At 41.4% G+C, this 15,538-nt stretch overlaps 1 protein-coding gene across 2 annotated transcripts; it reads right to left on the minus strand.

Annotated features, from left to right (window-relative positions):
* Window positions 1–1,597: 1,597 nt before the first annotated feature.
* On the minus strand, window positions 1,598–14,873 carry LOC135234938 (uncharacterized). 2 transcript variants are annotated; one of them, XM_064300073.1, is made up of 4 exons: window positions 14,395–14,862; window positions 9,411–9,526; window positions 8,919–9,137; window positions 1,598–3,437 (listed from the first exon to the last, which is right to left on the minus strand). In XM_064300073.1, the coding sequence occupies exons 1-4, from the start codon at window positions 14,513–14,515 to the stop codon at window positions 3,417–3,419; spliced, it is 477 nt and encodes a 158-aa protein (XP_064156143.1). In that variant the 5' UTR covers window positions 14,516–14,862; the 3' UTR covers window positions 1,598–3,416. The 2 variants fall into 2 exon arrangements, with proteins under 2 accessions (XP_064156143.1, XP_064156142.1); XM_064300072.1 differs by lacking the exon at window positions 1,598–3,437 and adding an exon at window positions 5,277–5,444 and having other exon boundaries at window positions 14,395–14,873.
* Window positions 14,874–15,538: the final 665 nt, after the last annotated feature.

The following is a 15,538-nucleotide window of genomic DNA, read 5'->3' on the forward strand; positions in this document are numbered from 1 at the left end:
AGAAAACTGGAGGGCTGGTGTGTGTGCAGGCTTTTGTCCCCACAAGTCACCCTGGTTGACAGAGCAAAGTAGCTCTAGGCACCAAGGTCAGTTCATTCATACAGCAGATCACAGAAAAAAAGAAAAAAAAACATTTAATATTTAACATAAGATACACAATGTGTATCTTATGTTATTCACAAGCTTATTGGCACATGAAGTATCAGGTCACACATATTACTGGATAATTAAATAATTAAGACCAGAAGTTGGTGTGAAATCCAGACACTTGGGGGAGGGTGGGTCGTTGCTATATATAGCAACATTTCAAAACATTGTGCAGAGGGTCCACATAAATTTATACAATTATGATATTGTTTCAATCTCATTTACACATATAGTAAATAGTAAAGGCTGAATCCCTTCTATCTTAACGTCTAAAAGAACAACTCATTGACAAATGCATACATAAAGATAACCCTGTAATAAATGTCACTTTGAAGGTTGGATATGGTACATTTAATAGGTAGCAATGAAGGTGGGAAGAGCAGAGCTCAGTGCAGTCTCTATGTGTATGCAAATGCACAATGTTTTAGGAAATCCTAGGAGAGTTAAAGTAATACTTTGCAGTGGCTCAACTTTAATCATTTGGCTTTAGCTCAGCCTGATTCATCTCCCCCTGCTGTGCTATGCATACAGATCAATCAGGTTCATCCCATATGAGTAACTCCTGAGTTCAGAAACCAATGTAATCTAGTCACTAAAACTGTCACTGTATTCTAGTTGTCCACCCTAACCCTTTGCTTTACAAACCACTATAACCAAAATCACAAAAACTTAAAACATGCATTACTCCTGTACTCAGCATTTATTCACTTATATTTCAGCAGACAACAGAAAGTGCTAGTTCTCTTTTACCCATCCATGAACCAAAGTGAAATCTAAGCAAACGGGTGCATGCATTCATATGAGAGAAGGAAGCCGGAGGACAGCCAGGGTCATCCCATTCACCTGGGTGGCGGATGGAACAAGCCGGGCAGCAAGTGGACGATGTGAAGTCAACGATCTCTCAGCGCCTTGGAGTCATCCTCGCCCGGTAGCTTGCCTTTGACCCGTGTGTGTCCCCTGCCCCCCTCCCGCTCCAGCCCTCTACACTGGGAGCAGACCCCTGGGTGTGTCCCCTGCCCCCCACCCGCTCCAGCCCTCTACACTGGGAGCAGACCCCTGTGTGTGTCCCCTGCCCCCTCCGCTCCAGCCCTCTACACATGAGCAGACACAGGTGTGTCCCTGCCCTCCTCCGCTCAGCCTCTAATGGAGAGAACCTGGAGGACCCATGCCCCCACCCGCTCCAGCCCCTACACGGGCAGCAGACCGATGTGATGTCCCCTGCCCCCCTCCCGCTCCAGCCCTCTACACTGGGAGCAGACCCCTGTGTGTGTCCCCTGCCCCCCTCCCGCTCCAGCCCTTTACACTGGGAGCAGACACCTGGGTGGGCCACACTCAGAAAAAAAATCTTGAGGATACAGGTGCTACAACTTCCGAAACGGCACGATGCCTAAAAGGTGCCTGTCCTGAACCCGTTGTCTACCTTCTTTCAAATAAAGAGCAAACGACGACATTAAAGAACATCTTTTTTTATTGCAAAGGCAAAACCAATTATTTTAATTCTTTAGGGTAAAATACAACCACTTTAGACAGTTTCACTTTTGGCATTTTGACCAAGTTTAACACCAGCTAGCTAACAGTACCTGCTGTCACTGACTTGGTCGACAAATGAGCATAAAGTTAACTTTGGTCCGGTAGGTACCAGTCGTATGAGAACCAGTGCCATAGTGCTACTGGTTTTCGGTACCAAACCCCGCTCAGGAACTCTCCGAATGAGCCACCCAGTCACACATGTTTCATTCTGTACCCCGAGGGTCGAACCCGAGGCTCGGTGAACCAATACTACTTTAATACGCAATCCTCTGGAAGAAATGGTATCGTCGTGCATGGTCACATATCAAAGGCATGTTCAGCAGTTTCTCTGGAAGAAACGGCTGAGAAAAGCAGCAGCATTTTTGTAACCCGTCCCTTATCTGTAGATGAGCAGGAACACTGTATTCAGTAGACATTTAGAGATGGGCAGTGTAAAGAAAATGAAATCATTTCCGTACACGCCTCCATTCTCCTAGTCTGTCCCAAGTTCGCGGACACAAGAGAGCTGTATTTCCGACCTTGGAAATGCGAGCTTTCAAGAAGTCGGCGGTTGAGAATCGAACCGCAACCGAGCCACTGCTGACTGTAGTCAGCAACCCAGCAGGGCAGTGCACAACTGACAGTGGGTCTAGTGTTCCCTGGGCAGAGTTACAGTCAGCAAACAGTAACCCAGCAGGGCAGTGCACAACTGACAGTAGGTCTAGTGTTCCCTGGAGAGAGTTACAGTCAGCAAACAGTAACCCAGCAGGGCAGTGCACAACTGACAGTAGGTCTAGTGTTCCCTGGAGAGAGTTACAGTCAGCAAACAGTAAGCCAGCAGGGCAGTGCACAACTGACAGTGGGCCTAGTGTTCCCTGGGCAGAGAGAGTTGAAGTTACCAAACTGCTCTCTGCCTCGCCACGTACTGGGGCTCTTTCCAATCGCTTATTCTACCACTTTCATCCTTTCCTCACATCCTTTCCTCGCTTCCTTACCTCCACCGAACAAAGGACGCGAGGAAAGGATGCCAGGACAGAGGAATCGAGGGAGTGTGCATCAGGCAAATGGAAGGTCCTTGCTCTGTGTCCGTCTGAAGCCACGTCAATTACAGATGGGGAGAGGTGGATCGTTTGTATGTCACGTTCCAAAAAAAATACTTCCACAAAGTATTCGCTCGTTTGTCCTCATTGAAGCATACTTCGGGAGCCTCCTAGCTCCTCGCTCCTTCAAAAAGCATTTAATGGGTCGGAATGACCTTAAATATGACAGACCTCGATTGACTTCCGGGTCGGTGAAGGACCGAGGAAACAAGGATGGATAAAATAAGCAACTGGAATGAGCTCCTGGAATCTCCACTGGCCAAATTGGGTGCCTGTGGCTAACTTGCATTTGTTCCATGAGCAGCGTTGTTCTATGTAATGACTGCGCAGCTAGCTGGGGGGGTATGCAGTGACTGCGCAGCTCAGCTGGAGGGGTACAGAGCGAAGCCGCGGCTCGAAGCTGGAAACGGGCTGGCGTTGCTCCATCTTCCAAAATGATGGAGGACCTTTCAGCAGGGAGGGAGGAGCTTACAAATATGACTGGGATCATTATAAATGACGACAAAAACAAATAAAAAAACAAGGGGATTAAAACAACGCGTAAATAAAATCAGTCCCGAGATGATTTCATCTTCACTTGATTGTGCAAGCAGGACTCCGGGTTGTGAGGGTGCCACATTTCCCTTTCGTACGTCACACGGTCTTTCCACTGAAATTTCTTTATTCAGACGCAACTCTGTCCTAAAAGCCAAAACAAAAACAAAGATGAACTTGTCAATGGTGTATGATACGAATGTAATAATGTCAAAAGTATACCATCTTTCTATCGCCAAAAAGTAAATCCATTTCACAGGGAAATGTGCATCAGCATACTGCGGGCACTGTGACTGACTGCTGCACTTCCGTGTAACACGACGGTGGAGATGGACGTGTTTGTTTGTGAAATACAAAACACAACCGGGAGGCTTTGAACAACACTTCTGGCCTGTCGGTCATTACTTTTCAGTTGCAACAGAACAGTTTCCTGATCAGTTCTGGTGAGCCGCCTTTGCCTTGCTAGTGACACATGATGACATATCGTGACAGGTTTCATCGTGACAGGTTTCCAAGAAGCATGAGGGAGAAATGAGAACAGCTATCAAAGTGCAGAAAGCAGTTAAATTAAAATATATTTTCAGAAATATTCAGTACAAGAAATAATTCATTCAGCTCTACATTTTGATAAGGAACGTCTTGTTGAAGGTTCACATGGTCTGGGAGTGTTTTTTTGGTGTCTTATGAACAGTAAAACAGTAAAAGAATTTTGCATAACTATGCGTCTCAGGTCTGTGGCCAACAAGGATTGGGGTCAATTTCATTTTCAGTTCAGCCAATTCACAAAAAAACAAAATGTAGAGAAAAATCGTCATAGAATGTTATAAGATTTTTTAAAATTCATTAAAGGATTTTAGGTTCATTTTGTGAACTGACTGATGTGAAAGTTGAATTGGCCTGCTGCAACCCAATTTTGGAGCACCACATTAAACTAACACATGATATGTACGCTTTTTTTCCCTGTCCATCTATAGTGTCACTACTGGCTTACAGGCTGTCAATGAGGACACAACTTACCGCGCTGGTACCAAAATAACTTGCATCTCCAAAAGGACAACTTTTCAGAAATGAGAAAAGCTACGACAATGGATTTTAGTTTAGACAACCATAATTTAACGTTAGAAATAATAAACTGGGTCACTGAGGGCTGTGAATGATCAATTCCTATGCTGGATGTATCACTAGCAAGCAAACAAACATCAGCCAGCGAGCTAATTTAAGGGTACAGTATGTTAGCAAGTTAGCTGGCTAGGTAGATTATCTTCTTTCATGTTAATTTCTGATATGATATCTGCTGCAAATAATCTGATGGGAATAGCAAAAGAGAGAACGTATATGTTGAATGAATGTGCAAATTTAATTTAATGTTAGATCTTTGGAGATTGAGCTGGGCAGATTTTCATGGTCAGACGTTTGACAGTTATGAAATATCACAGGAAGCATGAAATGAACGCAGGATTTGGCCACTAGATCCTGCCTAATGGTCCACCTCTCCAGAAGAAAGCCTTGGGTAAAACACTATTGAGTATTAATGTACAGAGATTGACACAGCGCAGTGTTTTTACATAAACAACCAGACACAGAAGCACACATTTCAGCAATACGTGCACACAGGGACTATACACTGAGAGTGTGATTAGTGTGAAGGGCAAGAATCCCCATGGAACAGGATATCTATGCTCATGCCTTATGGTAAGTTTAACCTTTTCATTGGATAAGGACAATCTTGCAGGGGAAGTTCACCATAAAATCAATTTTGTGGCAAATTGATGTGTCTGGCAAGAAATGTGGCAAAATACTGCACATACCTATCTGTTTTTCCATATTTTGGGTGAGAGCAGCCACTCTCAGTAGAGACTCATTGAGTGACTCCACAATCACAGTCTGCAGTAGCAGCACATAGCTTAGTCACAGGCATGTTTTAGATGTAATGTATGACACAGCTGGTAAGATGTTTTTAACTTAGAGTAGCTGGAGGGAACAATAAAATACAATAATGTTGAATCAGAGTTTATTTTCCCCATTAGGCAAAATCAGAGGGAAAATGAAGGGATGAGTCTTCTTTAACATGAGTAACTCATTACTGGATGGTACGTTACAACTGGGTAGCGGTGTGGTTAGCGGCTTCGTTCCAAGAAATACGTACTCCGCCTTCTAGCGAAAGACGACGAAAAAAAGGGAGAAGAAAAAAAAAGAGTGAGTCATCGCACGTCGAAAGAAATGAGCGCACATGATTTCCCAGAAATCCACCAATCCGTTAGCCCTCAGAGATTTCAGTGCCACTCCAGAAAAAACAGCGCACGAATCAGGCAAAATTCGGATGAAATGCCACTTCCTGCGATGAGCCATCGTGCAAGCTTACCGCCAAAACCGGCGTCTGTATGAATCAAATTCTTACGCTGTGATTCTGCTTTTCTAATACGTTAGTTAATTTCATGGCATAGGCTTTGTCTGGAGGAAGAAAAAAAAAATGTTCCCGTCCCAGCCCAGAGTATTGTTTTATATTCAACAAATTTAAGAAACCAGATATACTGCAGGTCTAATTATGACTGAGAGATTTGTATGTGACAACTGTTGCCAAGAACTGCATGATTTAAGAGCTTTCATTACACCCCTTATCCCGCGAACTGAACAAACAGCTGTTGACCAATTAGTCATATAAACAAAAGAGCTGGTTGTACAGAAGATTAGTACTTGTATTAATGTTTTGAGTGAAACATTACCTTCACAATCAATCAAATTGAGCCTACCTACTGTACGATAATATATGTATGCCCCTTAATACGTGCAACTTAAAAGCATTCCATGCAGGATTTTACCTTGAAAATATTATAAAGTAACTACGCCAAGGCATATCTATGATGCACAGGCAATTTCAGTCTTTATGCACTTTTGCACCATTATTTATGTTTGCGATTCCAAAATGTCCCGGACATTTTTGGGCTTGGCACTCTTCTCTGTGTGGGGAGGAGTGGGTGTGGCTACAGAGCCTGTGGTTTGGGATCAGATCTCAGTGGAGTGTTAGCTAGCTAAATGCAGCAATGGCCCAGACGCAAAAAGACAAGCCAACAGGACTTGTTCAATATACGTAGAGGTAAACCTTAGAATTACTTTTCCTCCATGATGTCACAGCTGCAGTTCGCTGAGAGGATTAAAAGCGACACATCTGGTTCTAGACCAGAATCTCCAGTTTTCAAATCATTTGTGCATGCCCGGCTTGTGTTCCCACAGCTGATGGAAAAAATTTACCAGTAGTTTCTTTCGCATGTCAGTGTGACTCCAGCCAGTACTCGGGGGGGGGGGGGTAAGTGGGACAGACTTGAACACAGAGGTAGAGACTTATTTGATTGTAAAAACCACAGCAAGGCTAAAGCATTCTGCATAGAATGCTTTAAACCCATCAGTCAAAAACTAAAACCTGTATATGCAATGCTATATGTACAGTAGGGGATTTTCATATTTTGTGTCCCCATTCACAGTAAAGAGTTTAATTTTAGAACAGAAATCCTTTTTCCCAAATGACTTGCATGCAGTGCTTTTGCAGACTCACTCCACCCTTGCTTTGTGCCTAGCAGTGACTCATGCATTAACTTGCCTGTACAGGTCTTCGATTCGCTGCCCAGTTTCACAACAAACTGCTACCTCACAGCCAGTCAACTTTTAAGATAAAATGTACGTCACTACCTCGTCATGAATAAACCGCGCGTGTTACACAGTCTTGTGATCTTTGAAACGGTCCAAATTCACGTCACCATCTCTACAACACGCAAGGCACACGTGTTCGTGATTCAGAAATTCAAAGCAATGCAAATACACACCGGCTGTGATCAGAGATCTATCATCTCTACAGAGGCCGCACCTAAGATGGGTTAACAACTGTGACACAAAGCGGAGTCATTCTTTCTGTTCCGTATGTCATACTGCTGACTAACATCTTGGGTGACTTACAATGAGTTCTTTATAATAACACAAACACACCATACCAGTATAAATCGACTAAGCATTATCTATAAATGGAAATACAGCTAATGAGACAACTCTACAGTTGAGGCCAAAAGTTTACATACACTTAGGCTAAAGTCACAACTCCACACATTTCATGTTACCATACATTTCCTGTGTTAAGTCAACTAGGGTATCTATTTTATTTCCATAAGAGGTCATTTCAAAATAATAGCTAAGAGACATATTTATTTCAGCTTTTATGTACTATATCAAAAGTTTACATACACTTTGTTAGTATTTGGTGGCATTGCCTTTTAATTGCGTACCTTAAATCAAACGCTTGGGGTAGCCTTCCACAAGCTTCTCACAATACTTTCCCAGAATTTTTGCCCATTCCTCCTGACAGAACTGGTGTAACTCAGTCAGGTTTGTGGGCCTCCTTGCTCGGACACACTTTTTCAGTTCAGTCCACAAATTTTCTATGGGATTCAGGTAAGGGCTTTGTGATGGCCACTCCAATACTTTCACTTTGTTATCTTTAAGCCATTTTGTTACAACTTTGCAGGAATGCTTAGGATCATTGTCCTGCTGAAAGACCCAGTTGCGACCAAGTTTTAACTTTATAGCTGATGTCTTGAAATGTTGCTTCAGTATTTCTAGATAATCATCCTTTCTCATGATGCCATCTATTTCCTGAAGTGCACCAGTCCCTTTTCCCCACAACATGATTCTGCCACCCCCATGCTTCACAGTTAGGATGGTGTTCTTCGAATTAAAAGCCTCACTTTTTCCTCCATATATAGTGCTGATAATTATGGCCAAATGGTTCAATTTTTGTTTCATCTGAGAACACTCCTCCAAAAGGCTAGGTCTTAGTCCTGGTGATCACCTGCAAACTTCATTCTGGCTTTTTTATGCCGGTCTTCAGGGTAGGGTCTTCCCTGCGTGATCTTTCAGGCAATGGCGATGTAGGATTCTCTTAATGGTGGATGTTGATACTTTGGTACCCGATGCCTCCAATTCCTTCACCAGTTCCTTTGTTGTTGTCTTGGGGTTCAGTTGAACCTTTCGGACCAAAGTTCATTCAGCCCTGGGAGTTAATTTGTGGCTCCGTCCTGAACGATGCAGTGTCTGTGATTTTCATATTTGCATAAAATTGTTTGTACAGATGCTCGTGGTACCTTCAGTTGTTTTGAAATTGCTCCTAAGGAGGAATTTGACTTTTTTTTCCTGAGGTCTTGGCAGAGTTGCTTGGATTTTCCAATGGTTTCAAGGGCAAAAAGGCAGTGGCTCTAAAGGTAGGCCCTTAAATACAGCCACATGTGCCAATCAAATCCCAATTAACTCCTAATTATGACAATTGGCCAATCAGAAGCTTCTAAAAAGTCATTACATCAATTTCTGGAATCTTCCAGACTGTTTAAAGAGACAGTCAACTTGGTGTATGTAAAATGTTGACCCACTGGAATTCTGATATAGTGAATTAAAACTGAAATAAATCTGTCTCTAATCGATTGTTTTAAAATTACCTTTGATGTGAACAAAGTAGATGCCCTTATTGACTTGCCAAAAGAACTGTATGGCAACATGAAATGTGCGGAGTGAAAAACTGAGTCTGAATATCTTTAGCCCAGGCGTATGCAAACTTTTGGCCTCAACTGTAAAATGGTGCAGGATACTCACCCAGCCACCCTGCTGGGAAACCCACAGGGTTACACGGGTGTTGAGGAAGGTTGCCATGACACCCTGGATGGATGGTATCATGCGTGGGCAGTTCCTCTTCACGTACAGTCCAAGCATGACTGTGGCTCTAAGCAGATGTTTCTCCATTGCCACTTCCCCTCTTTCCGACATCCACGTATGGCACAACATTTCTGCGGTCTTTCTGAAGACCGCCTCCACCTACAACAGATTCCGCAAGTGCTTGTGATCTGGTCCGTGCTTTAAACAATATGGACTGTGCAGAAAGGCTGTTACGATTTACATTTCAGTTTAGTAATTTAACAGTCGCTTACAAAAGAGCATCCAGAAATGTGACAACTAAGATACTGGTGGAACAGAATATTTTCTTTTTTAAAAAACAAAACTCATAGTAGGTCCTCTGACCTTTGTATGGCAATGTGTGCTATAAATCAGAATGTAATGTGTTCTGTGAGGATTACTGTATTTCCATACCTGCATTTGCGAAGAACTTTTTAAGGCATTCTTAAACTGGTGGATCACCTGCTCGTCAAGTTCATCACCCACCTCTCGAAGTTTATCAGCAATTATAACGGGGTCAAATGAATCATCTGCAAAAAATGTTTAACCATCATAAAGATTTTATTTTAGACTAATCAAGGAGGCTGCATATTAAAACAGTGGGATGGCAGGTATGCCATCCTGTCAAGTTACACCTTGGCGGGGCGGCATGCCCCATACCTATACAGCACTGAGAGTTTGGCACTTTTCAGGGTTCCCCACAGAAATAACCACAATGACCACAGATTCACAGCCCTTAAAAACATTAATTTCTGTACCTTCTGACCCCAATTCAACAGACAGAATTCATAAACAACTTCACACGTCCACACAATAAAGCCCCAAATTTTGGGGATTTTGCGAGTCTGATTACATCATCATAAATGCTGCACGCCCACAAAGAATATCTCTCTCTACTGGACATATTTTAGACATATATAGAAGTGTATTGGTTTAAAAGAGCAAAGCTTTACAGTTCCTGTGTCTAATTTACTAGCAGCTGACCGGGCAGTGCGTCTACCTATGACACATTGGGATGAGTGACAGGCCGGGTTCAAATCTCGCTCAAGAAAACCTCTCATTCATTACACAGCATTGCGGGGTAAGTAAAGATAAAACATATCAACTATAGCTTCTGCATCCGTATAATCTTTGCCAGAAACTCATTCATATTTCTGAAATACAAATTAATTACGCCCACACTTCAAACGGTTCGACTTTCAGCATTTTGACGTTCGCTACCTTTGCTAACAAGATGACAGACCGAGTGTATGACGAGTACAGACGGCTGTGAAATTATGCACTAAAAGAAATTAGTGTTGCACTTCAGTCCGGTACGTCGCATAGCACAAGATAATGACTTCTTCATGGCGGGAATATTGATCTTCTTAAAAAGTGACAATGTCAAATGCACTGCTCTACCGTTTCTACTGTTCGATACTTTGTTAATAGGCTACTGTAGCTTCCCTACAACACAACATTTATAAATTAATGTTAGCTAGCCCTATCTATCCTCTATCGATATACAAACAATTAGCCTATGTACAATACAGGTCTGTCATGTACAATAGCCCATTAGAAACGCTTCCATTTAAAATATGACATACGTTTATTTGTCATTCATGGTAAACTAAAAAGGATTGAATCCATGCAATCTACACACAATACCCCATGATGACAAAGCGAAAACAGGTTTAGAAATTTTTTGTAAATTTATTCATGATAAAAAATGGAAATATCACATTTACATAGGTATTCAGACCCTTTACTCAGTACTTTGTTGAGGCACCTTTGGCAGCAATTACAGCCTCAAGTCTTCTTGGGTATGACATTACAAGCTTGGCACACCTGTATTTGGGATATTTCTCCCATTCTTTTCTGCAGATCCTCTCAAGTTCTGTCCGGTTTGATGGGGAGCGTTGCTGCACAGCTATTTTCAGGTCTCTCCAGAGAAGTTTGATCGGATTCTCGTCCGGGCTCTGGCTGGGCCACTCAAGGACATTCACAGACTTGTCTCGAAGCCACTCCTGCGTTGTCTTGACTGTGTGCTTTGGGTCGTTGTCCTGTTGGAAGGTGAACCTTTCGCCCCAGTCTGAGGTCCTGAGCGCTCTGCCGCAGATTTTCATCAAGGATCTCTCTTTACTTTGCTCAGTTCATCTTTCCCTCGATCCTGACAAGTCTTCCAGTTCCTGCCGCTGAAAAACATCCCCACAGCATGATGCCGCCACCACCATGCTTCACCGTAGGGATGGTACTGGCCAGGTGATGAGCGGCGCCTGGTTTCCTCCAGACATGACATTTGGCACTGTGGCCAAAGAGTTCAATCTTGGTTTCATCAGACCACAGAATCTTGTTTCTCATGGTCTGAGAGTCCTTTAGGTGCCTTTGGCAAACTCCAAGCAGGCTGTCATGTGCCTTTGACTGAGGAGTGGCTTCCATCTGGCCACTCTACCATTAAGGCCTGATTGGTGGAGTGCTGCATAGATGATTGTCCTTCTGGAAGGTTCTCCCATCCCCACAGAAGAACTCTGGAGCTCTGTCAGAGTGGCTGTCGGGTTCTTAGTCACCTCCCTGACCAAGGCCCTTCTCCCCTAATTGCTCAGTTTGGCCAGGCGACCAGCTCTAGGAAGAGTACTGGTGGTTCCAAACTTCTTCCATTTACGAATTATCGAGGCCACCGTGTTCTTCAGGATCTTCAATGCCGCAGAACATTTTTTGTACCCTTCCCCAGATCTGTACCTCGACACAATCCTGTCTCTGAGGTCTACAGACAATTCCTTCAACTTCATGGCTTTTTGCTCTGACATGCACTGTCAAATGTGGGACCTTCTATAGACAGGCGTGTGCCTTTCCAAATCATGTCCAATCAATTGAATTTACCACAGGTGGACTCCAAACAAGTTTTAATATATCTCAAGTATAATCAATGAAAACAGGATGCACTGAGTTCAATTTTGAGTTTCATAACAAAGGGTCTGAATACTTGTGTAAATGTGATATATTTTTTTTATTTTTAATAAATTTGCAAAAATGTCTAAAAACCTGTTTTCACTTTGTCATTATGTGATATTGTGTGTAGACTGATGGGAATAAAAATGAATTTAATCATTTTAAAAATAAGACTGTCACGTAACAAAATGTGCCAAAGGTGCAGCGGTCTGAATGCTTTCCGGAGGGACTGTAACTTGGCGCAATTTTGATAACAATACTTTTAATGACAAGCCTAGATTTGAAGTAATGACTTAGACAGTGCTTTGTATGTGTGAGTCACTTGACATTTTTGTACAATGAAAACGTGTTTTTCATCAGATACTGCAGACACAAACACTAAAAAACCTTCCAGCAAATTCCATGCCATTTTTTCTTCCACACTATCAAAAAAAAAAAAAAACAAGACATTTTAAAGCTTCTATTGGCTTTGTAAAACAATTAAAATGAGGCTTTTATGTGTACAACCACAACATTAATTATAAAGCGTATGATACACGTGCAGTGTAAGGGCTGTTGTTGTTTTTTAGTTTGTTTTTTGGCAGAGTGTTCACTCAAATCACTTCCTCCTAGGTAGGGCTGCTGGTTTTCTGTAAGTGGTAAATCCCCAAAACAAACACTGTTCTTTGGCCAGACTCACTGATGAACCACTGGTAAAATATTTAGGCTATCTAAAAGTATGCCTGACTCCTGACTGGCCACACCTGACTTGATAACAAAAACATTATATTATTACTTAATCCCACTGAGTCACCAAAAACACCAAATGTTTTTGGTGACTCAAACAATAACGATACAACAACCATTTTTTGCAAGTATTAGAGTGAAGTATTACTTGTTGCTCAATCAACTCTATTTGAATCATACAATCAATCAATCAGCCTTTATTTATAGAGCACATTTCATACAAATTTTCAACACAATGTGTTGCAAAATATTAATTAAATATACAATGTATTATTTTTTCATTTCTATATTAAAGTGAAAAACAATTAAATATTAAAATGAAAATATAAAATGTGAATAAGCAATATAAAGAGCAGAATAAAGGAATCAATTAAAAGCCAAATGTTTTTAGCTGTTTTTTTGTTTTGTTTTGTTTTTTTTAAATGGCCCGCTGAATTCTAATGCTTTCTGGGGGAGTGTTCCAGAGTTTTGGTGCTTTGTAGCAGAAGGCACTCTCAAAACTTTTTGTGTTTAACCACAGGTGCGTTGAGCAAACCTGTTGGGGACAATCTGAGTGCTCTAGTTGGGGCATAAGACGACAGGAAATCTTGGATATAAAAAGGTGCTAAATCCGTAATAGCTTTATAGACAAGTAACAAGACTTCAAAATCGATTCTACAAGAAACAATGTAAAGCAGCAAGGATGTTTGTAATATGTTCTCTTTCGTTACTTTTCATTAGAATTATCGCAACAGCGTTCTGAATAACTCGGAGTCTATCAATAGACTTGGGCAGGCGGGTAAAAAGTGCACTGCAAAAGTCCAAACTATGCCGTATTAATATGCCGTATCAATATGTATCAATTTTTCGCCGTCTTGCTGAGTTAATAAAACATAGCCATTACTTTGGCTATCTGAACAAATGCAGACTTAGTCACATTGTCTATGTGGGATTTAAAGTGTAGCCTACTCTGAAATCTAAAATAACTACCAGGTTTCTGACTTCAGATTGTGTTTGTTGAGCCTGACTGTCCATCTTTGTTAGCAGCTTGTCTCTTTTTGACTTAGGACCGACTACAAGTACCTCTGTCTTATCTTCATTTCGTTTTTAAAAGTTTTTGTTCATCCATTCATTTGTGTTAGATTGCTTGCAGTCTGTCTGTCTCTCTCGTGGCATTTTGATCGGCCGTCTTAACAGAAACGCGTATCTTCGTCTCATCAGCGTAACAATGCAATTTCACATCGGTATGACGGATGACCTTAGCTACCTAAAGGAAGCCTATGGGAACATTTATCTATATTGATGTTTTATTTATTCGTCTAATGTTTGACTATTTTAAGCTAGACATTTTCGCTTACATGTAATTATTTTAATTAATTCAGTCTCCTGGGATATATTCATATTGATACATGCCACCCACTGTTAAATTCGCATTTAAATACATTTTCCCAAAAAGTGTGATAATGCTGCTGACTTCACAGCTAGCGTGTATTTATATTAATCGGACAATATCTGACAAGTCAACGTTTTTGGTTAGATTTTTTTCCTAAATGTCGGAACGTTTTCTGGCTGGCCACATACTTAGCGGTCTACTAACACAGCTTAAATTGAACCAATCTGTATAAAATGTAGGCTACATGCTCTGTAGAATGTCGATATGGCATACCACAGTCTACAGCATATAGTCAGTGCTGCCATTTTTTATGATCAGATTATATTAAAGTTTAAACTTTGATTTTAGGTGTTAGCTAGCGTTCTTTCTCACCGTCGTCGTCTGGGCAGTCCGTCTCGATATCTTGACTTGTCTTGTCGCTGTTTTCTGGAGATTGGTCAAAAAGACAATGGATAATTTCATACGTTTGTTGCTGTATGTCCTTTGGTGCCATAGTAGCGTATCTTTGGCAGCTTGCAAGTAAACGGCGGCAAACGCTGGTGAAGTTATTTAACCAATAACGTTAGGTGAATATGAGCCCACAAGCGCTACACAAAATGACAAGCTTTCCTTTCGCTTGCCGGTAACAGCGAGGTAGCTACCCGGCTTCTGTCAAGTATTTCCTGGTCTGATGGCGTATGCTCCTGTTTTTATACAGTCTATGGTATGCACTTAGCTAGATACTAGGTTCGACTAACCCAGTACCCACCGAAGAGTAGGCTCGTCACCAAACCAAACGCGAGTTTCCCTAAAAAATACGCGAATGTTTTACGCGAATGTTTTACAGACATGTCCTGACAGTCTTGAAACATGTCTTGTTTTGTAATGGTTGCCAGATTTTTAATCCCCATAGATATCATTACATTTTACAAGAGTTTATAGACTTCAAAAATGAAGTGTTTGAAAATGTGACGGCCTGAACAATTAAATTAGCCTAATCATATGGGAATGTCAAATTTACAATGCAAATATACGTAACGATGCACTAGTGTTATATAAATCTACTTTTTCTCAGAACTGAATTATTTTCACGTAATTCATTCAATTACACATGAGCCATTTATGATGTGAGGAACTGTCTTGTGACAAGGTTGGGGAAACATCCAATGTCTCCCATTCGAAAACTGAATATTAATTCCTCTGAATAATGTTAGTACTATTATCTCCTGAATATACCCATGGTAGGGATGGTTCAGTTACTAGATAAGTATTTCTGAATTTCTTTTGGACATTTTAGATGCAGAAGCTTCTCACATCCTGTTGGCCTTATACAATGTCTGGTATAGTGCTTGTCCAGGTTTCTAGTTTAAATAAAGAAAAAAACCTCAAGTAACTCCAAACCAGCCTATACGGTGATGTTTTGTCTCGAGTTGTACACGTTCACAAATTCATTTTTAAAGAATTTTCTGACAATTTAAAACTGAAATATTAGTTTTTAAATGGTGCTCATACGTTTTACATTGTCTCAGGTTGCATT

This window comes from Anguilla rostrata, chromosome 11, assembly GCF_018555375.3.
Source record: "Anguilla rostrata isolate EN2019 chromosome 11, ASM1855537v3, whole genome shotgun sequence".
Taxonomy (NCBI): Eukaryota; Metazoa; Chordata; class Actinopteri; order Anguilliformes; family Anguillidae; genus Anguilla; species Anguilla rostrata.